The sequence below is a fragment of the Ceratocystis lukuohia genome (assembly GCF_044167205.1).
Source record: "Ceratocystis lukuohia strain C4212 chromosome Unknown Supercontig6_pilon, whole genome shotgun sequence".
Classification (NCBI taxonomy): domain Eukaryota; kingdom Fungi; phylum Ascomycota; class Sordariomycetes; order Microascales; family Ceratocystidaceae; genus Ceratocystis; species Ceratocystis lukuohia.
Genome location: NW_027263525.1, coordinates 1 through 27,009, shown reverse-complemented (window position 1 = coordinate 27,009; position 27,009 = coordinate 1). Strand labels below are relative to the sequence as shown.

At 44.7% G+C, this 27,009-nt stretch overlaps 5 protein-coding genes across 5 annotated transcripts; 1 reads left to right on the top strand and 4 right to left on the bottom strand.

Moving 5' to 3' along the window:
• Positions 1-1,657: 1,657 nt before the first annotated feature.
• HOO65_060005 (uncharacterized protein) lies at positions 1,658-2,674 on the bottom strand (the record flags this gene model as incomplete). The annotated part of the gene is made up of 1 exon (XM_071001033.1): positions 1,658-2,674. The coding sequence occupies one exon, from the start codon at positions 2,672-2,674 to the stop codon at positions 1,658-1,660; it is 1,017 nt and encodes a 338-aa protein (XP_070857355.1).
• A 1,777-nt stretch (positions 2,675-4,451) lies between these two features.
• HOO65_060004 (uncharacterized protein) lies at positions 4,452-7,007 on the top strand (the record flags this gene model as incomplete). The annotated part of the gene is made up of 1 exon (XM_071001032.1): positions 4,452-7,007. The coding sequence occupies one exon, from the start codon at positions 4,452-4,454 to the stop codon at positions 7,005-7,007; it is 2,556 nt and encodes an 851-aa protein (XP_070857354.1).
• Positions 7,008-8,160: 1,153 nt separating this feature from the next.
• Positions 8,161-9,346, bottom strand: HOO65_060003 (putative double-stranded RNA/RNA-DNA hybrid binding protein; the record flags this gene model as incomplete). The annotated part of the gene is made up of 2 exons (XM_071003941.1): positions 8,161-8,943; positions 9,308-9,346. The coding sequence occupies 2 exons, from the start codon at positions 9,344-9,346 to the stop codon at positions 8,161-8,163; spliced, it is 822 nt and encodes a 273-aa protein (XP_070857353.1).
• A 3,124-nt stretch (positions 9,347-12,470) lies between these two features.
• On the bottom strand, positions 12,471-13,118 carry HOO65_060002 (Endothelin-converting enzyme 2 region; the record flags this gene model as incomplete). Its single annotated transcript, XM_071001031.1, has 1 exon — positions 12,471-13,118. The coding sequence occupies one exon, from the start codon at positions 13,116-13,118 to the stop codon at positions 12,471-12,473; it is 648 nt and encodes a 215-aa protein (XP_070857352.1).
• Positions 13,119-23,612: 10,494 nt separating this feature from the next.
• HOO65_060001 (Retrotransposable element Tf2 155 kDa protein type 1) lies at positions 23,613-27,009 on the bottom strand (the record flags this gene model as incomplete). The annotated part of the gene is made up of 8 exons (XM_071003648.1): positions 23,613-24,469; positions 24,668-24,762; positions 24,985-25,801; positions 25,863-25,918; positions 26,020-26,108; positions 26,163-26,329; positions 26,414-26,797; positions 26,847-27,009. Coding segments are annotated over 8 exons (2,628 nt in total), but the record flags the coding sequence as incomplete, so codon positions are not given.

Sequence of the window (27,009 nt, the reverse complement as noted above, 5' to 3'; positions counted from 1 at the left end):
ACGTAATCGCCACGGGTACCCGTGTGATTTTTCAAGCCACAGGGACCCGTGTGCCTACCGGGCCCCGTGAGTGAAAGTATTTCACCCTGCTCACCAGCACAATCTTCTAGATAGACTCCTTTCCCTCCCCATCAATCAATAAAGATTCTATACGTATCATAGCAGTGCGCCTAACCCGTAACAGCTGATATACAGGCCATACACGTCATACAGGTCATGTCAGAACAATATACTGAATTCAGTTTTTATCACTTGGGAAGTCACTCGTGATCCTGTACAACTGCACGTGGAACTGTGCTGGTATACAGATTGATGGAAATGGTGAAGCTTGTTTTCTCTATTCTTTCACTAAAGTGCTAAGTTCTTCCATCATGCACACTTGAGCTGGAGTATTCAGGCTCGAGTTTACCCAGGGTTAATCCGACAAAAGGCAGATTCCCCACAATACCCATCCTCCATGTAGTTCATCCAACATTTCATCCAACACTTAAAGCGTTTTATTGTAAAAGAAACTGAGAGGAGGAAAAAGAAGAAAATGGACTACATGCTGGAGTGTTTCTCCCTTCAAGTATTGTGAAGAATTTTCCAAGGTCCCCCCTCTACCTGGTGGGGGGGGGGGGGGTCCTTCACTGCACTGAAATGCAGTGTGATGGGCATGAGTGAGGCCTATGCTACACATGATATAGACTGCCATAGCCATGCTGGGAGCCTTGAAAGCTATTGTCAGAGCATCACTCACTTTTTGTAGCAAATATAATCTGCACCCATTTTCCAGTGTCATAATATCTGCCAATCTTGAATGACTGAATATAGCGGTTGCTCATATCTTGGAACTGAGTGCATATTTCCACAGCATCCCGGGCAAATGACGTTGTGCTCAAAGTATCCCAAATATCAGCATGATCCAAGGAGTCTCTTGCATCTATCTTGTAAGGCTTCACGAGATACAAGAAGATTCAATTGTATAACAGCTCTGTATTGAAGAAGAACTCGATAAGTTCTAAAAGAAACTAAAAGGAGTTATGCTAACGACGGTGGTCAAGTGGTTTATATGTACGTTGGGAAATATGCACTTTGGTAGGGGGACTAGAGGAAGACGCTAGGAAGACACTAGGAGGACACTAGGTAGACGCTAGGGAGACGCTAGGAGAAGGGGCTAGAGAGAAAAAGGGGCTTTTGGTGCATCGTATGGTTTCCTGGGTGAGGGCAAGGCCTGAACCATACATGATCCGTAGATCATTACATATCTGGCCATTGCGGGGTGTTGACTGTGATTGTGTGTAATTGTACGCAATTGTGTGGTGTGTGATAGCGTGTGACTTATCTGGGACTGGCTGCTCTACAAATGTCTGCTAAAGACTGTTTTTGTGCTTTTAACACCTGTGCCTTTCATCTCTCCTTTCATGTTGTTCTGTGTCCCCTACCATAATTTATCTCCTCCTGTGTTCATCTATTCAGTCCCCCATGTGTCTCCTCTGCTTTGCTTTCTTCCTTTCCTTTCTTCATTTTCTACCTTTTGTTGGTGTTGCTATTTACCTACAATGGTCATTTGATGAAAGTGATGCTGAGACTCTACTGTGTTGATACAAACTAGAGTTGAGTTAAACTGAAAAATACTAAGCGAAACCAACCTCCAGTCCTCCTTCTCTGGCTGCAATCAGGGCAAAAACTCTGACTCGAATAGAAGAAGCTTGTGGGCATTCTTGTCCCTATCAGACTCATATGTATTGACCTCAGATACCATTGACTGTAAATGACGCAAGACTTGCTGCTTGATGAGTGTTTCGGGCTCTTCTGGTGGCCCCTGAAACATTGGATATTGTTCTGTGTCTAGCCCAACTGACAGGATGACCTCAAAATTCTTTTTAGCATCCCTAGAGTGAGATGTAACTTCGCAGCCATGTGTTTGACCCCGCAGACACATTATGAACCCAATGAAAGGCATTTGGTCACTGAAGCCTAGTGCCTTGACTCCACGTTTTGTGTGAATGTATGCAGAAGTCTTTGCGTCGTCTGCAAATGCATGGTAGGCTTTATTCTTGACCTGTACAAGAATACAGCCAATGTGGGCCTCTCTCTCACGTTCTGAAGGAACCCAAACTGGAATAAGGATATCAACCCCATGGAGATCAGGGGGAAGGTAACAGGCTGTACAGGTTCTATACATGTTGTAGATGTCTGTTGTTGATGGCGCAGTAGCCCGGCGATGAAGCCGATTGAAGAACACCGTTCCAGAAGAAAGCATCTGGCCAAAGCTTGATTGTAATGAATCTTCTGAGACTTTCATAATATCTTCCACAACAGCATGCCCAAGCAAGTTGTTGAGAAAGCCCTGGAGAGGAAGAGGCTCAGGGTACTGCTGCAGTGATGCAGTATCAAATGCAAGAAGAAGAATGAGCCCTGCAACAAACTCACCCATGTCTCCTACACTGACATTGTTCCAGTAGAGTTCCTGACCGAGCACAACAAGAGCTTGGAGAAGTGTGTCCGCCATCGTCATTCCATGCTGAAGGGCAGCTATGGCCAAGATGGGCTCATTAGGCTGGGGCATTTCAGTCATTAACAGGTGTGGTGTGGTGTTCTGGGGCCAGTTCGCATACTGACACACGTCTTCAAATGTTCTGAGGTTCATGATCTCATCGAATGAGAGGTGGAGCCCTGGGTGATTCGTCATTTTGAAAGCAGTGAGCTGTTTTTTAATCAACTACATTATAGTCATAGCATCAGCATAGAATACTCAAGATGTTGAAGTAGTCTTGTCTTAAGGTTGCTTACAGATATAGTTGCAGCACAGTATTAAATGGAGAGGGCAGTGAAAGGGGTAGGTGTGACTTGAATGAAGTGATAAATAGACAATTGAAGGGTAATCAACAACAAAGCAGCTTGGTCTTCCAGAAGTTGAGTGATTACAGTTTTCAATATCATGATCATGTTTCAAGTGTAAAGAATATTGATTGTTACTGTTGTGAACATTCTAACCCTAACCAGAAAAACATTTGGTAGACACCTTGCACATGATGTGTTTGACTTGGTTCTTGTGGCGATTTTGACAGTAGATTTTAGGAGAATGTGCTGAGTTTCTTGTGAAGAGCAGGAGAAGGAATAAGTGATTATTGAAGTTGTTCTATGTCTGTCTTTTTCTTGCCTGAAGAGCAGACTTCAACCAGTTAGGAAGTTTTCTCAACACAGATTGATTGTGAAAAGCCAGTGGGCAAGGTGCTCTGGGTCCCAGGACACTGCAAAGTACCAGGCAATGAAGCAGTCGACCAGCTGGCCAAAGCAGGTTGCAAGAGTGAAGATCTTCTGGTCCCAAAGGCCACAATGTCACTAACGGCAGCAAGAAGGTGGAGGAATGAAGCCTTTAAAGCTGACTTCTGAAACTGGATGAAAAAAAACTGCCTGAAGATCAAGAATCTCAGTGGAGCGCTGAACTGGCCAAGACCATATGACATCGGCTGGATGAAGGGGCTACACAGAGGCACAGTCGCCCGGATCCTGGCAGCTCGCTCCAGACACGGCGACTTCAAAGAGTATCACGTGCGGCTCAACCACAGGAACGCAGAATTACACTGCCCAGTCGCAGGGTGCGATCAGGCCAAGACCTTTACCCATCCATGGGAGTGTCTAGGCAATGACAAGATTCTGTCCATGAGATTTGTGCGAAAGCTCCTTATAGGAGACAAGAGACTCTAAGTGCAGGCTATTCCACATTGGGATGTGAGAGTAGAGGGCGTGGTGAGAAGGTGATCTCTCAGGAGGTACGAGTCTGGTTGTTTGTTTGCTACTTTTCTTTTCTACGTTCTGTTCACTGCTTTCTTTGTTCTTTGTTCTTTGTTTGATGTTTAGTGCTTGGTTGTTTCATTCTTTCCTTCCTTTTCCTTTCTTTTTTTTTTTTTTTTTTTTTTTTTTTTTTTTTTGCGTATTGTACTTTGACCATCATGCACAAGTAAAGGAGAGTTTTCAGACTCAAGTTTACCCAGGGTTAATCCGACTGAAGACAGATTCCCCACAATACCCATCCTCTATATAGTTCATCCAGAGTTCATCCAACAAAAAGCTTGTTTACCCCTCTTTCCCTGCTTCCTCTGATAAGAGCCTTGTCTTATCTGTTTAGTTTACCCAGTGCTATTCCGATAAAGGTTAGAACCTCCAGAATGATAATGATCAATATTTGTCAGTAACCTAAGTCATGGTTAGCTTATTACTTCAAACATCACCATGACATTAAAAGCTTTGATCATTGAACTTCTGAAGAACCAAGCTGCTTTCTTGTTGATTTCCCCTCAATTCTCTATTTATCACTTCTTTCAAGTCACATCTACCCCTTTCACTGCCCTCTCCATTTAATATTATCTGTAAGCAACCTTAGGACTGCTGCTACATCTTACATATTCTATGCTGATGCTATGACTACAATATAGTTGATTACAAAACAGCCCACTGCTTTCAAAATGACGAGTCACCCTGGGCTCCACCTCTCATTCGATGAGATCATGAACCTCAGAACATTTGAAGACGTGTGTCAGTACGCGAACTGGCCCCAAAACAGCACACCACCACAGCTATATTCTACACTGCCTGTAGACCTTCGTGCAGGCTGGATCCAAGACTGGTGTGGTTTTGTAATTACAAGAGCATACAAGTGTTTTCCATGGCTACAGAAAGAACTTGATAAGCTGGAAGAGAAAAAGGAGTACATCGACATCAACAACTTGAAAGTTTACCTCTCCTTGAAGGTATCCTACACTGAATGGGTTAATATGTGTATCTTTGAGGATAGTGTTGGGAACATACTTATCCCTGAGATTCAAAGGGTCTTACACCAAGTCGAGGAATACACCAAGCAGCAACCCTCTCCCTATGATGCTGAGCGGACATTTATAGAAAAGGCATTCACCATTGGTGAAAAGGCTCATCCCGACTTTGGCTATGCTAGTGCTGATCTCTGCCAAATACTCGAGCAATACCATCGCCAATTCTTGTTGAAAATGGAACACTACTTGTCGCCTTACACGTCGATTGTTGCACCATCAGGGACAGGAAAGTCATATACTGTTTCGCAGCTCGCTGTTAAACACAACAAGTATGTGATTTACCTGAACTTTGCCCCTGAATACCATAAAGGTTATCCAGGAAGATCAAGCTACGCCTCTCTCATTTTGGAGGCCCTCAACAAAGTAATTCAAGGTTTACCCTTTCTTGAAAGACGCCGCAGGATGGAATGGATCTGGAGTATTGTTATTTGGGCGCTTTTGCGACTGGCCAGATCAGCCCGGGCTTCTGGGGTGAGCGCCCATGACTTCTTTCACTTGCAAATCGATGAGGGCGACGTTAGAAAACAAGATGTCATCACATCTGCTCTTCAATTCGCCATCAATCAACCCCCATTTCATTGTCCAACAATCCAACTTCCTAACCCAACAGCTGACTGGCAAGCTTTTGATGATCACTGCAAAAATGCATTCACTACACCTGGGCCTCAAGAAATGACCAATGATGATGCAAATAGTTCCACACAGCCATCTAACCTCGCATTCGTAGTTTGTATCGATGAGGCACGGAATCTTTTGGGAGGACCTGAAGGAGACAGCACACTGTTCCGTTCTTTGCGTCAAGCTCTGTGGTGGGCTGCTAAGTATGGGGATGAAAGTTCCTTCTTTGGTGTGTTCCTTGACACAACATCCAAGGTATCTAATTTCTCACCTGCTCACACACGAGACCCTAGTCAGAAGGTTCGCACTGGTGAGCGACCAAGTGCAGTGCTCTTCCCCCCCTACCACCAGTTTTTCACGAAAAATATTTATGCGCCCCCAACGCCACCCCAGTTCGATATACCAAAAGTATCCTGGGATGTGTTGTTAAACTTTGGTCGCCCTCTATGGGGGGCACTGCTTCAAGAGGGCAGCACCTGTCAGGCTGTGGTCGATCTTTGTAAAGAAAAGTGTCAGCCTAGTGAACCACCATGCCAAGACCTTGATACAAAGACTGGGCTTCTTGCTCTTGTTTCATATCGAATACCTTTCACCATCTCCAATTTTGCTCTTGCAGAAACCCTTGTTTCACAATGGATGCACACATTAATTGATGTTTCAGACGACCGTGAGCAACTAATGGTACTACAACCTGGTGAGCCCATCCTAGCCCTAGCTGCCTTTCAGCATGGGATGACAATGTCAGATATGCTGCTCAAAGCTCTAGAAGTACTTGATCAAGAACTCTACTGGAACAGTGTCAATGTAGGAGACATAGGTGAGTTCATTGCAGGACTCATTCTTCTCCTTGCCTTTGATACTGCTTCATTTGTTTCATTCCCTAAGCCTCTTCCTCTTCAGGTCTTTCTCAAGAACCTACTTGGGGATGCTGTTGTGAAAGATCTCTTGAAAGTCTCAAAAGATTCATTAGATCTGAACTTTGGCACGATGCTCTCTTCTGGAACAGTGTTCTTCAACCGGATTTATCGCCGGGTTACTGCACCATCGGAAACAGATATCTACAACATGTATAGGACCTGTACAGCCTGTTATCTGCCACCTGGTTTTAATGGGGTTGACATCCTCATTCCAGTTTGGGTTCCTCCACAAGACAACAGAATGGGCTATGTTGGCTGTATTCTTGTGCAGGTCAAGAATAAAGCCTACCATCGATTTGCCGCCAATGCAATGAACTCTGCATATGATCATACAAATCGTGGTTTCACAGCACTAGAATTCAGTCGCGAAATGCCTAGCATTGGCTTCATGATGTCTCTACGGGGTATAAAACATGGCTCTAGAGTTAGGCATTCTTCTGTGAGTGATAAAAAGAACCTTGGCATCATTCTGTCTGTTGGGCTAGACGCAGAACGGTATCCAATGTTCCAGGGGCCACCAGAAGATCCCTATACATTAGTCAAGCAGCAAGTCTTGCGTTATTTCCAGACAATTTTATCTGCAGTAAATACGATTGAGCTGCAAAAGAACAAGGATGCCCACAAGCGTATTCTATTCGAGACAGAGTATTTACCCTGATTGCAATACGAGAATATGGACTGGGAGCTCATCTTGATTGGCATTTTTAACGTCTGGACTTTACCATAGTTTGTATCAATACAATATAGTGCCATCATCAATTTTATCAAATGCCTATCATAGGTTGGTGAAGCAACTAATTAGAAGATAGACTATGGCAGAAAGAAAGGTATAAAGCACAATTTCTAGGCTCTTATCCTTGTGGACTAGTTGCTTTAGGATGGAATGATTGGATTTCATTGACTTATTGCACACTTGATGTGGTGTAGATGGTAGAACACTCTGCAAATTATAATACTTGTTGTGTTGGATGAAATGTTGGATGAACTGCATGGAGGGTGGATATTGTGGGGAATTTGCCTTCAGTCGGGTTAACCCTGGGTAAACCCGAGCCTGAATACTTCAGCTTAGTTGTCCATGATGGAAGAACTTAACACCTTAGAGAATGAATAGAAAACAAGCTTCACCATAACGATCAATCTGTATACCAGCACGGTTCCACGTGCGGTTGTACAGGATCACGAGTGACTTCTAAAGTGATAATATCTGAATTCAGTAGATTATTCTGACATGTTGGAACAATCAACAGGTTTACCAAGGGTTAATCCGAAAAGAGGCAGATTCCCCACAATACCCATCCTCCATATGTAGTTCATCCAACATTTCATCCAACACACATAATGCTATTTTTAGTAGAGCTGAAGTCTCCACACAAATAGTAGACCACAATCCCTACTGCATACCTCAAACATGATCATGTTGTAGAAACTTGAACTTGAATATATTTAACGTCTACGGGAATCACAGAGATCAAACGACGCCGGGCTGGTTACCGGACAGAAATTAACCCTCTGCAAGGTTCACTATAGAGTTTTGGCGAGCGAAGCGCAATTGCTCCCAAGTTACCTTGTTGCTCGTTTCCACTCTACCGTGGTTAAAGTACAAAAGGCAAAAAAAAAAAAAAAAAAAAAAAACGAAAACAAAGAAAGGAAGGAAAGAATGAAAACAAAATCAAACACCAATCATCCAACAGAGAAACAAAAACAGTGAACAAAGCGTAGAAAGAATGCAAAAGAAAAGTAGCAAAGAAAACCAGACTCGTACCTCCACACTCCCTCTCCTGGCAGATCACCTTCTCCCACACCGTCCTCTCTCACGTCCCAATGCGGAACACCCTCCACTTAGGGTCTAGTTTCCCTGCCAGATATCTGCAGCTCTTGTCTCCTGTGAGGAGCTTTCGTACAAATGTCGTGGACAGGTTCTTCTCATTGCCTAGACATTCCCATGGGTGGGTAAAGGTCTTGGCCTGATCGCACCCTGCGACTGGGCAGTGTAATTCTGCGTTCCTGTGGTTGAGCCGCACGTGATACTCTTTGAAGTCGCCGTGTCCGGAGCGCGCTGCCAGGATCCGGGCGACTGTGCCTCTGTGTAGCCCCTTCATCCAGCCGATGTCATATGGTCTCGGCCAGTTCAGCGCTCCACCGAGGTGCTTGATCTTTGGGCAGTTTTCTTTCATCCAGTTTCGGAAGTCTGCTTTAAAGGCTTCATTCCTCCACCTTCTTGCTGCCGTCAGTGACATTGTGGCCTTTGGGACCAGGAGGTCTTCGCTATTGCAACCCGCTTTGGCCAGCTGGTCGACTGCTTCATTGCCCGGGACTTCGCAGTGTCCTGGGACCCAGTGCACCTTGCCCACCGGCTTTTCCAGGGCCAGGTTGTCTGATCCGCCTTGCCATCTTGCGAGGGTGCGGCGGATCTCGTCTATCGCAAGCTGCGAAGTGCCCGGTTTCTGCATTCTCCGGCCAATCCGCTTTACCACTCCCAAATTGTCGACACATAGGTTCAGGCCTTCTGCTTGTGAGGGGGCGACTTCAGCGGCCGCTCTGACTGCCTTTAGGGCAGCAATCGCTTCCGCATCCGCCACTTCTACACTTGGTCTCTACACACGGAGTTGTGTATAGTCCATCTTTCTCAATGGGTTTCATGTACCTTTAACCTTGTTTTATAAGGACTCCTGCTTTGCGTGCAGTTAATTTCATTCCTTTTTGGCATAATTTCTTTACGGACAGAAGAATCTAGTTTAATCATTCTATATAGTAGACATTGATGGCCATGGTAGAATCCCTAACTTTATTTTTGGTAGCCCAGCCATCCGTATGTCTAGTCTGCGATCATCTCAAACTGCCGTGGTAGGACCTGTTTTTCGGAGACTCTAGACTTTGGTTAGGTCTCTAGTCAAGTTATGTGTGGTGCTACTGTCAACAATCTAGTGTGTGGGGGTCTTCTTACTCGAGTTTGCATACATTTAGCTCATGTTCGCAGTAATGCTTCTCTGCTCCCATGTTTTCTTGATCCTGCATTCGCTTTTACGACGTCCGGCTGTGTTGCAGAAAAAGCCATTTGATCTTCGGTCATTGCTGTTTATGGTAAAACCTTGAGACGGGTGGTAGCTGAATCGATGAAGGTCAGGGTTCATAACCTAGGGATTGCTAGGATTGGCCTTGGGTTGATTTTTGCGCAAAGATCGCATGAGCTGGAGGAAGCCCTGGAAGCCTCGGCCAGTCTTTAACTAGGTTCAATTAGGGGACATTGCAGTTGTGCCCACGGTTGTGGAAGTGTCTTGTTGAGATATTGTCTGTTTTAAGATGATTGCTGTCTTGCCGAATGATTGTAATGAAAGGCGGATAGCAAGGAGGCAATTTCTGTTTGATAGAGGTTGAGGCTCTTTGATTTTTGTATTCCGGGGCTTTGCATTGCGCATTCCTTGTATCGACCCTTTTCCATCTACTATCTTCGCGAGAACTTCGATCAAGAGGATTGTATATCTGGTTTCGAATGTTCTTGTAGCCATAAGCAAATTCCCCCTCTTGCAACCCTTGGGGAGGCAGGCGGGCGATGCCTTTGAAGTGTAGTGCCCCCCCTTCTTCTCAGTTTTCTAGATGACAATGTCTATGACACTTATAAGCGCTTCTATTATGTTCTTCTTCTTTGATTCGGGCATTGTTGGGAGTGGACTCCGGCTGATTAGGGGGGCAGGTGGCTAATCTAATCTCGTCCATCGGCAATCCACATATCAGCACTTAGGCCATGGCTAATTAAGTTGTCACCAGCAGCAAGTGGCAAACAGAGTTTTGCTTTGGAGACAGCCTCATTATAGATCTGCTCACTGCTCGCGGCATCTCTCAAGGCCCCCAGCCCGTCATCGCCGCCGCATTGCTCCGACTTGGGGGTTGTCCTGGCACTCGGGGCTGTGTTTAGAGAGTTTGCGCAGCCTGTCAAACGGACTGATGGCTGTGAACAGCCACTAGAGATGGGGTTGTCTTAAGTCACATTCACATTCCATCAGACAACGGCCAGTAGGGAAATGAAAGTCTTGTCATTTGAAGCTTGAGAAAGGTTCCAAGATTTCATTGAAATGTGTAATTTTGTCATTGAGCACCATTTATTTCTGTATCACCTTTAGTGGCCAGCCCCGCTTCTGGAATGTAGGGTCTATCTAGGGTTTCGTTCTTGCAGTGAAAGGGGCGCTGATATGTAGGGTTACTAGCCCTTGTGATATACGATGATACGACAAGGTATAGAGTTACTCCGGGTCAATGCCCTGGTTGAATTGTCATCTGAAAGTCTTCTAAGGCTTACAGCAAAGCTATACAACAATCTCACTATATTATAAATGCCAACTCGCTCGTATGGCTTCAGCCAATCGTTCCTCGTTCCTTCTCTAATATGAAGTCTCCGTTTTGCACCGAACCCGTTTATACGGCGTATTATGTAGCTAGACAACCATGATAGTCGGCATAACTGAAGAAAGAAAATTGTCGAATTTGTGGTAATATTAGTCAAGCTGTAAAAATCTCGTTAGAAATTTGCAAAAAGATATGCTAGGAAGAAGACGGAGACTAGATCTAGCCGCACTAAGTGAGTTGTCGCTCGTATTATGTATCAAGTGTCCCAGCGTCTTTTGACTGGCTCGCCGCGCTTGTTAATGATAACACATAGGATTGCAAAGCCTTTGCTTTAGTTGCTATACGTGAGGGCATTTACTCTCACTGGTCAAGTAATTCTATAGATGAAAGAGCTTGCTTACACATATTCACCAACATGTGCCGTGCGCCCATATCCATCCATACGTCTAACTAGAATTAACTGAAGGGTATAGAGGCCGGTATTATAGCCTGCACTGAATAAAGCAAGAAACAGAATTAGCATATGGAAAGAAACTAGAAGAAGCAAAGGGCCAAAACTCAATATGGCAGCCATGTTTCACTGCAGGTAAAGATTCCCGTTCCTCTCCATCATTTAATAAAGCTAACGTCAATGATAAGCGAATGCACCAACTATGCGAACGCACCAAAAATATCGACCCTCGAGACAAAACAGAGCATAAAAACGCAACAAAACATCTAATCGATTGAAACTAAGTGTTATGCTCTTCCGTAGACACTGTAGCAGCTTTCTGACAAGTTCTTGAATTATGACCAGCCTTTCCACAAGTTCCATACAGCCTTACCCTCGCTAATCCCGACCTTCCCTGACCACCACTTCGGGATAATTCTGCCATCACCTGCGCATCAACGTCTTTCTGATCAATCTCACTCCTTCCCTCATCTATAGTCATCTCCCCTCTATTCTGTAGTATAGTTCTTTTTGTTCTATGACGCCTGCTAAGGGTCTCATTTGCCTGTCGAAGGATCTGGACCTTGGACTTCAACAAGGTGTTCTGGCACATTGTTGTGTTCATTCCTTTTGAAAATGACTCAAGTGTCTGGATAATTGGTGTTGGGGAGCTGCTTTGATGCCTTCTAATTCGCTTTTCAAGATATTCAGATTGAGAATTGGCTTCTAGCACTGTCTTTGGCGTCTTAGAAACCCAAGGGTCGGGGAGGCCGGCCTCCTCCTCGATCGGTGTTGGAGTCCGTAGCTGCACGTCAAGCTTAGATATCACACTTTCTGGATCTAAAGGAATGATTCCAGTGCCTCTAAAACCCCCTTTGATATTGCTTTCCGCCATAGCTGCTGTGAAAATTCGGCTTCCGTCGGCAGTATTTCTTCGGCTCTGTTGCAAGCATGTGACCGCAGGGATGGCGCTGAGTGCAAATCACCCATGTCACATCTTTCCCTCGTGACTACTCTTCATACGTCACAATCATATTCTCCAACTACTAATCGTGAACTAATGGTTGGAGATTCAGTCACAAGGACAGGTATGGTTTGGAGAAGGGGTTCACTTCCAGGTATTTAAGTAGCTCGTACAATCACTCGTTAGAAGATAGAAGAGGGACAATACAAGATCAACTTTATACACGCTCCCGCACCTAAGTCTTCACTAAAGACTCAGACTACTCGCTAAGTTGGTTTTCACAGCTGCTTGGTGGGCAGCATAAAAAGCCAGAAAGAAATCAGTCTTGGAAACGTGGGTTATCGAGCACCTGATTAGATGCTCAATTTCTCGACCATAAGCCTTCTTCAGTGGCCCAAAGCACCCGACATCAAGAGGCTGAAGTAGATGAGAGGAATGAGCTGGCATACAAAGTGTGATGATGTGGTTCTCTTCACAATATTTCTCAAAATCGACTGAGTGGTGGCGACACCATTGTTCATCAAGACTTTGAGATAGTCATTGATAGACTGGGATCGGTCAACCTCCTCCAGAAGCATTCGGAGAGGTCCGAGACCAAGACCAGCTAGGGTCTTTATGTCCATGCACGCCTCGTAGGAAGCCTTGAGCTTGTCGAAATTGATGTCAGCCTCTAACCAGGTGTTCTTGTAGGGCTGCTTCTCGATGATGTCACGTAGAGAGGCCTTAACTTGCTCTTCCATAAGGGTGGTAGTAGACATCTGGAATTGGTTCTGCCGAAGATCGTGCTTATCACGCCAGCCACTGCAGACCATTTCATCGAAGTTGGAGCAAGCGTTCATATTCATGTAGTTCAGCGAGAGTCTATCAAGAATCTCGCGAGTAGCACTCTTGCACTCAGGGGTGTCGCAGGGGACTTCAGGAGTAGCTAATGGAGTGTCGGCCGTGAGCTTAACAGTTGGCTTAGCACGAACGCCAAGAGTAGCGGAGCACACCGCCAGTAGTGCAGCTGAGAATTTCATCGCGGTTTTGATCATGATGGTGTATTGACGAGAAGCGGATGTTCAGTGGTATTTCCTTAACGACGATATTCATCCCAGGGCGATTGGCCTGTCTTAAATACAGTAGCTGGCTCGGCTTGTGGGAGAACCTGGCCAGTTTGCTTGACCATCGTCGTTAGCGGTAGAGATATACGGACGTGCTCAACTGTTAGCCTTCCAGGGCTCCTCAAGCACGGTTCAGTTTTGAAGTGGTTTATGGCACGAAAATATCAACCAGGAACGTGCTGAGGAATAGTGCAGACAGACACTTGTAGTCGGCTTCTAGGCAGGCAAGGAACGCCTGGGGTGTCTACCAATCACTATATATAAAAAGCTTGGCACCAGCAGGCGGCGCATAGATGGGCTTATAGCATCTCCTCATAGGATAAGTAAGCATGTTTCTGGATTTTTGACTTGATGCTATCGCTTGGTATTTACATAAACCATCTTAGAAACACCCACAAGAAGAAACGAAGGTGGCCACATAGTTGTGCAGTCTCTGCTAGAAGCAGCATTAATAATGGCATCAGACAGGCGCTTAGCACAGACGCCTGGGAACTGCTTTCCTCCTACACCACATGAATGTCAAGTCACCTTAGGTTTACTCCTTAAGCATTTACATTATCGTCCTCACCTTGTGCTCCTTGAGTCTACACGCCTTGGCCCAGTCTCTGTTTTTAAGAGGGCTTTCCTAACAAGAGCCCCCTCATTGTGACAGACACAGTCCAATGCCTTCCCTTGTGGACTTGGATTTGTAAATATCTATTTCACTATTAAAAGTATTGACAGGTCAAAGGCCTCGTGCAAGTGAAGATGGCCATGGAGTCCAAGAGGTATGCAAGTTAATGCTAAAGTAGACTCTCTGCTTATCCTAGTTGCTCTCCTGCATACCCTAGTCTATGTATGAATGGCTTTTATTAGGCATACTAGACTTCCATCCCACATCCTGAGAGCATTAAACAACGCAAACACACTATTGCTCCCATCACTCAACTTGCCATCGAGTAGTTTGAGAAAGCTGATGCCGAGTCTAGTCCATCCTGCCATCAGACTCGCTTTCCAATGCATAGCAAAGACTATAATGCAGCAATCTAACAGTATATATTAGGAGGATGTACTGAATGTCCTGTGAAGAAGAGGGAGAAGGAATAAGTGATTATTGAAGTTGTTCTGTATCTATCCAAGTCTAGGCCGAGGTAGACCTTCTTGAATTGAGGGGGAAAAGGATGTTGTAAAGTGGGGCTATTACGGCTATTTGATTGGCTGGGTATCTGTTGACTTTGGCATGTGATTGGTTCAATCACTTTGTGGTATGTGGGGCATTAAATTTTGAGGTGTGAGTAGGAAATCATCATGGTGCCAATAGGAACAGAACACTCTTATTTTTTTGCCTGATGAAAGGGTACTACCTGAGGTACCAACTGCCTGTTCTCAATAACAGCAAAACAGTCTCTCAATGAAGATATCGAAGAACAGCAGTAGAAGAACGTTTGTATTATCGTCAACTGGCAATAGAATATATTGATATTTAATAATTGAGCTGTTGTTATAACTTGAACATCTAATTGATCACAGGGCTGTACTTCATTATTCTGATGTGTGAGCTATGCTGAAAAGGCTCTCACTAGGCACACACTACTGTACACTTACGTATATCTTAAATACTTACATAACCCCGATAAGTGCATCTATCACAGTGTATATGAATCTAATGGTGCACTATCCCACACCACCAATTTGGTTTGAATATATTTTAGAGAATCACTATTTGCACCTAAAAGTTCAATGCTAGATACACCAAGTAATTGAATCAATCACATGACAAATTTAAGAACAATCTAGCTAATCAAATAACTGTAAGAGCCATACTTTATGAGATGTCTTTCCTGAATTTAAGAGAGTCAACTCTGGGCCTCTCGTGGTGAGTGTTGTATATAGCCCCCTTCCCTTCCTCTGGCTCCAGTTGTACCTCCTTTGGTGATATGGCCAGTGTTATTTGCCATGTTCCTCTCTTTCTGTTCCCTTGAATCGAAGAGGCATATAAGTAGGTAGACCTGAATCTAATGCGCCTGCAATATAGTGATATTTCTTAGTGGGAATATCAACACAGGCACATGATACCTCACAAGGGATAATGCTAAGCTAATTAGCTGTGTCACTTCATCGAATGCCCTTCTTTTGCTTAGCAACTTCTGCATCAAAAGCTTTTTACTTCTTTTGTAAAAGCTCTTGAATAATGTCAAAACCCTCCTTCAAGCCACCGGTACCTCTGATCAAATAGTTTTTTTGGCTCATGATGTGCTGACTCTGTTGGAGAGATACTTCATTGGCTGTAGTTTCTGATACTCTTGACAAAACAACCTGCCTACTCTTGATGAACTGGCCAATATTCACATTTTATGAAGATATAAGACTATTAGCTTGGCTAGATTGTTGTCAGATCAGTTATGTGATTGGTTCAAGTATTTGACGTGTAGGGGATGGAACTTTTAGGTGTGAATAGGAATTCTCTGAAATATATTTAATTCAATCCAGGCTCAATCCATTCTTGTGTTACCTATTTCTCCACACTTCAGGAGCGTTTTTGCCGCGATTTTACGCCTCGTGCTGGCGATTAGTGATGCTGAAAGCGGAAGCTCACGCAAGTCCCATGGGGTCCCATGTGATTTTGTAAATTCAATGATGCATTGTTCATTCAAACTGTTGTGGATATACCGCCACTATCCGGGTCAACATCGGGTAAATACACTATGTAGATATGTATAGCACGATGTGGCTCTTGAGAGAAATCTCTTCCCTTAATATAATCAAGTTTAACAAAAGACAATCCATAACACAAACTATCTAGATTCTAAACAGAAAAGGGGTAGGGAAGTACATGACCCTAACAACAACCAGAAGGATTGTTGAGAGAACGTCCACGAGTGCCCCGGAGAAAGTTCGGGTAAATAGATAAGACTGGGTTCTTATCTGTGGAAAAAAGGAGTTACATAAGTAGAGAGAGGGAAAAGAAATATTTTCCAACTTAATACATAAAAAATAAGGACCAATTTTAACAGAAACTCTAATGTGTTGTAGTGATCTATATAGTCAACCTAATAACTCTATGGCGTCGATGGAAGGGCATGCAACCCTGAGGCGATATTATCCCTAAATTACACAATCCATCCGATCCAGAGGAAGAGCCCTTTATTCACTTCATTCTTGACCTATATTTGCAAGGATTGCCCCTAGTCTGTGTGGTGTAAGAGGAATGGCTGATCAATTGCTTGCCGAACCCGACCTTCAGCTTCAAACTTCGTCAGGCGACAAGTAGAGCTCAAGACATGTTGTTTTTTTCAGAAGTATAAGTACCAGAGAGCTCTGTGCAAAGGCCCAGCTACTACCCATAACTGGTTCACACTTTTGGTGAACAGAATTGCAAAGTATGGCATCTGATTAGATAATATCTACAATGTTGACAAGACTAGATTTGTGATGGGCATGATTCATGGTAGAACAGTCATCACAGTTGCAAATAAATGTGGAAAACCAAATTTAGTTCAGCCTAGAAACAGGGAATAGATTGTAGTCATTCAAACGATTCATGTAGATTGCTGAGTGATCCCACCGTTTATCCTAGGTGCAGGCTAATGTGGTCAAAGACCTTGAACAGGCGAATGAGATGCAACGTAAGCGCCAGCGGACAAAAAGAAGCCAACTACCGCGAATAGGGGTGATGAAAGTAGGGGAAGGAAATCAAGCAATTGATCAAATGGATGTGGATGAGTAGGTAGCGACAGAATCATCGACAAGTGGTAAAACTTTTTATCTACTTTAAAATAATAAAATAAGGACCAATTTCTACACAGCCTCTTACAGATTTTAAAACCACAGATAGCTGTGGCGTGGCCCTATTGACCCCAAACAGAGGGCGGGGCGCATAGAGGCAAGGGGGGTGCGCATGTAGGTATTGCCCAGGACCTGCAGGAGTTGTATAAGTCAAAGACGAGAAAAAAAACCAGACTGTGTGAGCATCCGAGGGCTCGTGATATATCCTTCCACTTTTCTGGTGGCCGCTGCCTTGCGCGTGTGGATGAGGCGCGAGACAGCCCCCTTTCTAGTGACATGCCACAGTCACCAGTCTATCCGAGGACAGAGGAGCGCAAGAAAGAAAACAAAACAAAAGAAAAAGGTGCGGACTGTGTGAACTCTCCAAAATTCAGTCCTGGGTGTGAAGGTGAACTCCTTGAGTTGGAGTGGTGTTGTGGCGATGAGGAGTTGGCGATCGCGAAAGTTGTCGTGAAAATGGGGGCGAGTTGACGACGAGGTTATCCTCAAAGTTGGGTAAGTGCGGCCTCAAGGCTCCACAGCTCATTGTCAAGATCCATGACAGAGTCAAAGAAGAAGAAAAGAATGAAAGACGCTTATCAGTGTCATAGACGTCGTCCTCCAGCAGCCTGGAAGAAGGGGAGGCACCAGACCTCAAAGGTACCCCCCCGAGGGTTGTAAGAGGGAGAGTTGACTCACACATCACAATAATGAAGTACAGTACTTTTGTCAATTGGACGTAAGTCACAGAAACAGCTCTATTATTAAATAGAAATAGATTCTATTGCGAGTTGACTGTAATACAGCAAAGTATCTGCTGCTAAGACCTGCATCGAGGCTCGACCCATTCCTGCTTTACCTACATAACCCACACAGGTACTTGTGTGATTTTATAGCGATGGGTACCTGTGTCCCTATTGGGCCCCTACCCAAGGAGCAGGAGTAGCTTTTGCAATATGAGATGCGCGGAGATCCCGTTCAAACCAAGCTCATTTTTTTAAGACTAATTAAGTCGCTCCGCTATAACCCACAGTGCCACTGATATCTACTGTGCAACCATCATCAAGCTAAGAATTACACGCGATTCTTGTACTCTACCACACAATAACCTCAAGGGACATCCTGTCAGTCATCAAGTGTGACATGGTATATATGTAGTGCTAAAGTAAAAAGACGAACTCGATCAACGTGGCAGAGTTGAATTCGTAATTCTTGAGCCATCTATTCAACAGATAACTAGTATTTGTAATCCGATTTAAGTACACGCCTTGGCTGGCAAGAGTTTTATTAGTCAATTCCAGGCGGGGTCTAGGCATTGCTCCACGTGTGCCATAGTAAAGGTGTGCTGGTGTATAGTAGGGATCTGTGATTTCGCGGTTACCCCAAATATGGCCTCTCACCCCCATCGAAAGCTCTATATCCCAAAGATAGGGAGATAAATATTACCAAATCCACAGAGCATAGGTCCAGATGCAAGATAGTACATCTGCCTAACGCCAGCTTATTAGCATGTTGAAAGCGGGTTCGAAAATAAACACTCACACCGCAACTACTGGCCTTCACTTACATTTGAAATGCTTCACTTCCTCTTTTACCACAGCCCTTTTGTTAATCTATCCCACTATGCAATACACCCTAATGGTGCCCTTTACAACAGCAGCACTCGATGTGAGATTCGAGATGCAGCTTCAACAGACCACTTGCATGCTAGCAAGCTGGACGCTAGGCTAGCCCGTTAACACTGGCCCTCTTTCTCGATGATCACCATAACCCTACTACAAGACATTGTCTATTTGATCCTTAGAATGCTTTCATGGCTGTTGCACTCTCAGAGTTAAGGGCAGGGATAGAGAAAAGTATCCCTGAATAAGTTGAGGGAACTACGACATGGAAAGGCCTGGCGCATTAAATTATCTTCGTTTAGAATCAAGCCACATATAGGCGCTGCCTCAACCACAATCAAAGTTATTCAAGAGCGTGATGTATAGCTGTGTTTCTACCTGCATGAAAGCTACTCGAGTTCAGACTCAAGTATACCAGAGCCTCTAGAATCACACACCTATATCTTGGGAAAGACTGCCCTTATTGCTCATATAGCTTATGAATATCACAAAATCAACTGCTGTTAATGAGAATCAAAGAGGCTTATAGCCCTGGCAATGTAGTTTCTGTTGAGGGTATGCTAGCCACTAGCTTGGGATGCTGTCTTGAAAATTTGCCTACTCACACATAGGAATAATTAGGAGTCAAAAGAATAACACGACTTATAAGCCAGTGTACAATTGTCCTAAGCCCATCCTTCAATATGGATGAAGGTCTTATTAAGCAGATGAAATTCCAGCCACAGGGCCCAGGCTACTCTTAGTCCTCCAGCCTATCAATACCAAAAACACAGTATCCGACAACAATATTGACTTCAAATACAGTGGGGAGTAGAATGAATAGACGGCACACTCAACGCGAAGCCCTTGCTAGTTCCAGGAAGCTCGCTCTCTCCATTGAGAAACCTTTAGTCACACTTACGTCAAACGCGCATTCGAGAGGCTCCTCCCCCGCCCCCCTCCCCCCTTTCGACTGAGCGTTGTGGAAGGGATAGATGGTAAGTCTTCTTCGAGAACACTGAAGACAGCCCATTGGCCAGAATTGGGCCTGTAACTGTGTTTGCCTGTATGTGAGCCGTGCTATGTAAGAATGAGTTGTCGACATTTATGGAAGAAGATGGCTTTAGAGTAACACAGCAATTATATAACATAATGAAAAACCGATTGGTTCTGGGGCCGGACGAGAAAACGGGAAGGTTACATGTAAGCGCTTCTAGGGAAGACAGCATTAGTCAACATCCTTCGTCGGCTGCATTGAAGTCTGAGCTACGAAAGGAGCTCGTTGTAATTCAATCTCCACTTTCTGCTTTTCCAGAAACCTGCCGGAGTTCGAACTTGTAGAGATAATATGTGAGCCATGGCAACTCTGTTATCATGTGCCTCGATGCTGAGGTGAACATAGCTGCTAAATATTGTTTTCAGATGTGTGGCATACTTGATTTGGTGACCCTCTTTCGCGATCTTGATGCCGAGGTAGCTCAAGTGATGTGGAATTAGCAACATGTTTGAATGTGCTTAGACTTGCTTGAAAAAACTTTCAGACAAGTATATAAGGGGGTCTCACTTCACAACATGTAGATCCTTTTCTTCTTTCTCCTGAACATTGGTTTCATACTTCTCACATCTTGACTTCACTCACAGCCTCTTCTTGAGCCTCCTTACCACTCTCTTTATCTGCAATCCTTGATTTTTCTACAATATCTTTGCCATTGCAAAGTCCCCTCTACAAAACATTACCCAGAAACTCTCACTCGACAATCATGCAACGCTGGACTGTTACTCTACTTCTCGCCTTTGCTGCCAGTGCTCTGGCAGCTCGTCCCAGCAACCTTCACAATCGCGGCAATGGTCAAGAGCCTGATCCTGATACCACTTATACTGGACGTGGAGAAATACACTGCTTTTTAATAGAAGGGGTTTGTATGTGCGTTGACGAGGATGATGTAACCTTCGAGGCTCCTGTGGCGTGGTGCCTGTAGTAGGAGTTTGCCAGCCTTTGGTATACCTAACCTCAGCATAGAGATAGCTAGGACTAGGATAAGATCGGCAATGAAAAGCAGTCCTAACCTAAGCTGTCTCTCCGGCAAATACTTGAGTTAAGCTATGCTACTAAAATATATTCATACATGAGAGTCCAAGCACTAAGATTTACTCGACGTTGAACTATTGGAATGATTTGGTGAAATTTTGAATTGCTTGTGTCTGACCTTTGCCTTTAGCAGGCTACAGTCCAGCAAGTCGTAGCAAGATCCTAAACTGAACTTGAAAGAACTACTGATCGATTTCCAACTTGGCATGTTAATCTCACCAAGTGGCATAGCCACAATTACTGTAATGGAGATGAAGATATAGTATATATCCTGTGCTTAGTTGTTATGCTGTATTTATTAAGTTCACATCTGTTATGCTCTCTCTAGCCTTAAATGCTAATATTTCGAGTGTAAACAACAGCAGCCAAAGAATGCTAGCCCCCCCCCCCCCCCATCTACTAGTGCCACCTCAGTCATTCAACTAATCTTAGCTTTGATTGTTTAAGCTCAAATTAGAGACCCCACAGTTAAATCCTCGGGATGGAACTTTAACCCGATATTGGTCCTTAGTATTCCCCGTTTCCCAGGTCGGCGTGTTTCAATCATGACTAAATCTTGGTGTTCATCAGAAAGGAGAAAGGGAAAAGAATAAAAAACACCGCCCAAACGAAGGCATACTATCCATGTAGAAATTGAAGCTCACAATGCTCTAAATACTACTACGAAAGCACGATGTCCTGTTGTGTGGCGGGCTAGTCCTTTAGGCCCAGCGTTTGTGACATTTTAACACTTGGATGCATGAAGCCAGTACATTGTGCTTGTTACTTGGTTAGCACAAGGGCGTTTAGTTCATATCTGTTAGACTTTCAAAAAGCACTGGCCAGGGCCAATAGAAGGTCTTCTCTGAGACAAACATTGGCCACTCCTCGGAAAAAGCTCTGGGGAAACTGGGGTGGTCTTTAGCGAGGTCTAGTCATGGGTTCTTTGAAGCCGCGCTTATGCTTTGAGATAATCCGAGTCACCTATCAGTCAAGTCCAAGAAGACAGAATTAGAATACAAGGTAGTTTCATCACGTTCGGAAACTTCGTGGTAGAAGAAAGTGTTACCTATCAATATTCTGAATATATATGCTACTGCCTTCATAAATGGAGCGTGCTTTCATGAACCAAATATCATGGAAAAAAAGAAAGGCCTGTAACTTGAGATTGTAGGCAATGGGGTAGACAGAGGGTTTTTGACTCCTGCCACCAAGCTAATTTCTGCTTGGCTTTTCAGTAGTTATGGCCTAATAACCTCGTTAGTCTGATCAAGTTAATGTCTATCAAGAATAGGATCATACCACAGTGCAATATAGTCTTGATCGGGGGAAAGATGCCCCATATGTTTAGCAGTTTTTCTCCCTGGATCCTAGCACGAGCATCTAGGATCATATTTGGGATATTGTGTCCCACAAGCTCCTCGTATTCATAATTTTCCTCCACAGTTGTATGATCATGATGGCCTACCGGCATGAGGTACATAAACCCCCCATTTGGTACTCCGACTCCCCTTTTTGCTTACTAAACCCTTTTTTAGCTTATATAAGCACATTTTTGCTGTGACCCCCCCTTAGCAACACTAGCAAGTAGACTACAGATACAGCAGATACACCAGTGATAGTAGATAAAGATGGAAGTAGATGCTGTATCAAACGCTTCAAATGCTGTAAATGCTGTAAATGCAAACAATGTAGCAGAGGCGCTATAAATCAGTCAATTTCTGGACGATGTCCTTCCACCTGAAGGGACTTATGAGTCTAGCCAAGCTCTCTTTGCTGCTGTGAATGCCTGGGCAAAGCCTCGAGGCTATGTATTTATAACTGGAAGGTCTAGAAAGCCCCTGAAAGCTTGTACCCATTCGTTCACTTCTTCTCTTGGTCTACCATGTGTCCACACTCTTCAGCTACTTCAAGAGACAAACCAGAGTCTTTCCATTCAATATTTTCACTCCCATTGGCATCTCAAACGGAATCAACTTCAGAAAAATCCTATATTAGAGCCATTGAAGACCCCGACTTTCAGACAACCTACCCAGCTGGCCACAAGTACAAGGCGCGAGCTGTCTGCATTTGAGAATGTTGAGCCTATGAAAAGGAAAGATACAAGATGTAGCAAGTGTCATCAGGTTGGCCATATAATGACTTCGAAGGCATGTCCTCTTAGGTATTCTGAGCTACTAAATAAATAATTTCCACTGTATTGTTTGCTTCCATCTGCTGTATCTGTAGTCTACTTGCTAGTGTTGCTAAGGGGGGGTCACAGCAAAAATGTACTTATATAAGCTAAAAAAGGGTTTAGTAAGCAAAAAGGGGAGTTGGAGTACCAAATGGGGGGGTTTATGTACCTCATGCCTGGCCTACCTAGAACTAGCACTGGTTTCTTCAGATAACGTGGATCACAAGCATGTGCCGCATCCAAGAATGCCTCACACTTTTTTTTATACCTTCAAGATAGAAATCGCAATTAAAGCATGACAAATTATTTAATCAGGCTAAATTATTCTCTATACTCTTCCGCAGATGTCTGGATTACTCCCTGACATGTCCTTGCATTATGCGCAGGCTTGAATCTCTGGTCTAAGGGACCTTCCCCAACCAACCACTTCTCGATAATTTGGCCACTACCTATGCATCCACATCCATTTGACCAATTGCTTGATTCCCTTCCTCGACTCTCATTGCCCCTCTTTCCTGCAGTTGGGGGTTCTTATTGCTCTCTGGAGCCGACTTGGCTTCTTATTTGCCAGTTTAAGGTCTTTAACTCTGGCCTTCAATAAGCCTACCTCATGCATAACTATCCTTGCTCCCTTAGAGGAAGAGTGTATGTCACGGATTAGCCTACAGATGTTCGTATAAGCAAGTTCGGAGATGGTCAAAGATTACGCATTAAAGAGGAAAGGAAAGGGAAACTACTCTAAACTAGCTAGTTGGTGAGGAAGGTTCTTATAGTCCCTTCTGCGGGGTGGGTCTTCTATAGTGGGGCTGGCCAGCGTGTCCTTCCAGGCGCAGCCCTTACATCTGCCTCCTTCTTCTCCTTCTCGTTTCCGGTTGTTGTGCATTAGTTTCCTTCCACTCCTCCAGTGCGATGGTGTTCTCCAGATATTCAGCTGGTTCCCACATGGGCTGATTCCATCCTTGCCATTTGACTTGGTATTGTAACTTGCCATATCTTGTCCTCTGGTTCAGTATCTTTTCTGCATCATATTTGTCTACACCATCTTCATGTCCCACTGGGCCTGGACGGTCATCGTGAGTAGTCTGGGATGGGAAAGCATCATCTGCTGCAGGTCTGAGTCGGTCAGCATGGTAGGTGTCATGAGCTGTCGAGCCTGGTACATCCAGCTTGTAAGTGTGACTGCCAACCTTTTCTTTCACTTTGCAGCGGATATGTTTGCTTTGTAGTCCACGTCCTAGTCCTGGTCCAAAATGCTCCTTTCGCAGTGTCAGCCAAACCCAGTCACCTGGTTGGTAGTCTCTGTGTGGCCTTCGTTTCTCATTTGCGGCTTCTTCCATAGTAGCTCTAGCCATGGTAAGGTTTGCCTTGGCCCAATCTCGAGCACTCCTCAACTTGTCCAAAACCCGTTTTGCTTGGCCAAGCAGGCCATCAGGGTTTGGTGGCAGTGTCTGGGGGGGTTCCAGGTCAATTGTCTTGGGGTGATAGCCATGACTGAGGAAGAATGGTGATATTTGGGTTGCACTGCTTGGTGTTGCATTGAGAGCAAACTCGACCATTGGGATAGCCTTCAACCAATGTGGTCCTTGGGCACCAAGCTTAGCAAGTTTAGACTTGACCTCAGCATTCATCCTCTCAACAGCTCCATTAGTTGCTGGGTGGTATGCTGTTGTTGACCTCCTTTCCACTCCAAGTTCTGTGCAAATCATTTTCCAAGCTGCGTTGATGAATTCTCAGTCCGAAAGTATGGATCTTGGTAGCCCATGGTGCCTGTAGTAGTTGTGGAAGAAAGCATCAGCCACATTTTCCATATCCAGTGCTTTCATTGGCATTAGGAGCACTCCTTTCGACATGCAGTCAATCACAGTGAGTATGTGGGTGAATTCCTCCTCACCTTTCTTCGCTGTTGGCAGTGGGCCAATGAAATCGATTGCAATGTCTTGCCATGGCTGATCTGGGATAGGCAGGGGTTTCAACAAGCCCTCTTTGCTAGTGCGCCAAGTATTTGTGCTTCCACAGACCTGGCAATTTCTCGAAAATCGTCGTACATCTGCAACAAAGTTGGGCCAAAAGAACATACAAGCCAGTTCTGCATATAGCACATTCTTTCCAGGGTGTATGAGGGTAGGTGAGTCGTGAACGTCTTGCATCAATGCTGTTCTCAAGGGTTCTGAATTGGGGACCCAAAATCGGCCTCAGTACAGTACTCACATCTTGTCGTCCAAGGAGCAGTCACTGATGCCCACATGCAGTCTGTGTCTGAGATCTTCTGGCCACTGGCTGTCTTTCGCCATCAGGCAGGCTCTGATTTGTTCAAGATCCTTGTCGTTGTCTACAGCCTTGGACCACATGCTCTTCATTTTCTCTGGCAGTGAATCTGGGGGTGTGGTTTCGCTTGGAATCAGAAGTTGGCTGTCGGTACGCCTCACTTTGAGCACTTCATCAACTCTGTTTCTCTGGGATTGTAGCAGCTGTTGCTTTCGTTCCTCGAATCGACTGTCGTCTGGGCCTTCTGGCATGTCACGCCGTGATAAGGCGTCAGGGAGTGCAGAGAGCTTGCCTGGGTGGTGAGTGATGAAACAATTGTACTCGCTCAACGTTAGGTACCAATGGGCTTGACGTTCTGACAGATGTTGGAGCTTTGTAAAGTGTAGGAGGTTCTTGTGGTCTGACACCACCTCAAAGGCATCCTTCAAACCTTTCAGTTCACTACGCCATTCCTTGAGTGCATAAATGATTGCAAGAAGTTCTTTGTCATGAATGGCATAGTTGCATTCCGATGCAGTCAGTTTTCGGCTTGTATATGCACAGGGGCGTTTGGAACCATCTGGCTGAATCTGCAGGAGAGCTGCACCCATAGCATACCCAGAGGCATCTGCCTCCACTATTGTTGTCAATTCTGGGTCATGACTACATAGGATTGGCGCTGAGGTGAAGGCTTGCTTAAGTTTCCTGAATGCCTCATCTGCTGCTTCATTCCAGCAAAATGTTTTCTTCATTGTTACCAGGGCGTTAAGTGGCATGACGACTTCAGAATAGTTGTCAATGAATCCTCAGTAGAAGTTGCAAAGCCCTAAAAACTTCCTCACATGCTGTACAGAACTTGGTGTTTCCCATTCTGAGATCGCTGAGATTTTCTTTGGGTCTGTCAGAATTTGACCAGGTCATAGGATGTATCCCAGATACGTGATTTCCTGAGTTGCAAACTCACACTTGTTGATATCTACAGTCAGGCCTCCTTCTCACAGACAGGTCAAGGCTGTGTTGACTTTCTCGTAGTGATCTTCCAGGGTTCCATTTGTGAAGATAAGAACATCATCGACATACACAGAGGCCTAAACATCGAGATACAGTCACAACAGGCTGTTAATGAATCTCTGGAAGTGTACAGGTGCATTGGCCAGTCCAAATGGCATCACTTGCCACTCATAAAGTCCCTGGCGAGTCCTGAAAGCTGTTTTCCACTCATCTCCTTTGGCAATCCGAATGTTGTGGAAGGCAGAGATGACATCCAGTTTCATAAAGAGGGTTGCTTCTGAGACATTGCACAGGGTCTCTGTGATGTTGGGAAGTGGGTAACAGTCCTTTATCATTACTCCATTGAGAGCTCAGTAGTCCACACAGAAGTGTAAACCACCACCTGGTTTCTTGATGAATAGAATTGGCGTGGCGGCTGTGGACTTGCTTGGGTGTATGTAATCTTTCTGTAGCAATGTCAGAATCATTTGGTGAAGAACCAGGAGTTCATCGCGAGACATCTTGTAGAGAGGACCCCATGGTGCTTTATCGTCTGGGACAGACAGCTCAATCTCGTGATCCATTCCTGGACAGTGAGGAGGGAGGCGCTTGGTAAATTGTGCATCTGGGTTGAAAGCATCAACGTTTTCGTTTGACACCCAGGCAGGTACCTTGCTTTTCCACTTTGATGGGTCTGTGGGTAGTTGGTCTTGGTAAAGGCAGTCCAGGGCTTTGTTGATGTCTTCCACTGTAGCTCTGAAAACTTTGGCCTTGTACATGCTGTGGTCTTTGCTATCTTTTTCAATCAACTGTTTGAAAGTTCACAGCCTCCTCACAAACTGAGTTAGGGTTAGGGTTAGGGTTAGGGTTAGGGTTAGGGTTAGGGTTAGGGTTAGGGTTAGGGTTAGGGTTAGGGTTAGGGTTAGGGTTAGGGTTAGGGTTAGGGTTAGGGTTAGGGTTAGGGTTAGGGTTAGGGTTAGGGTTAGGGTTAGGGTTAGG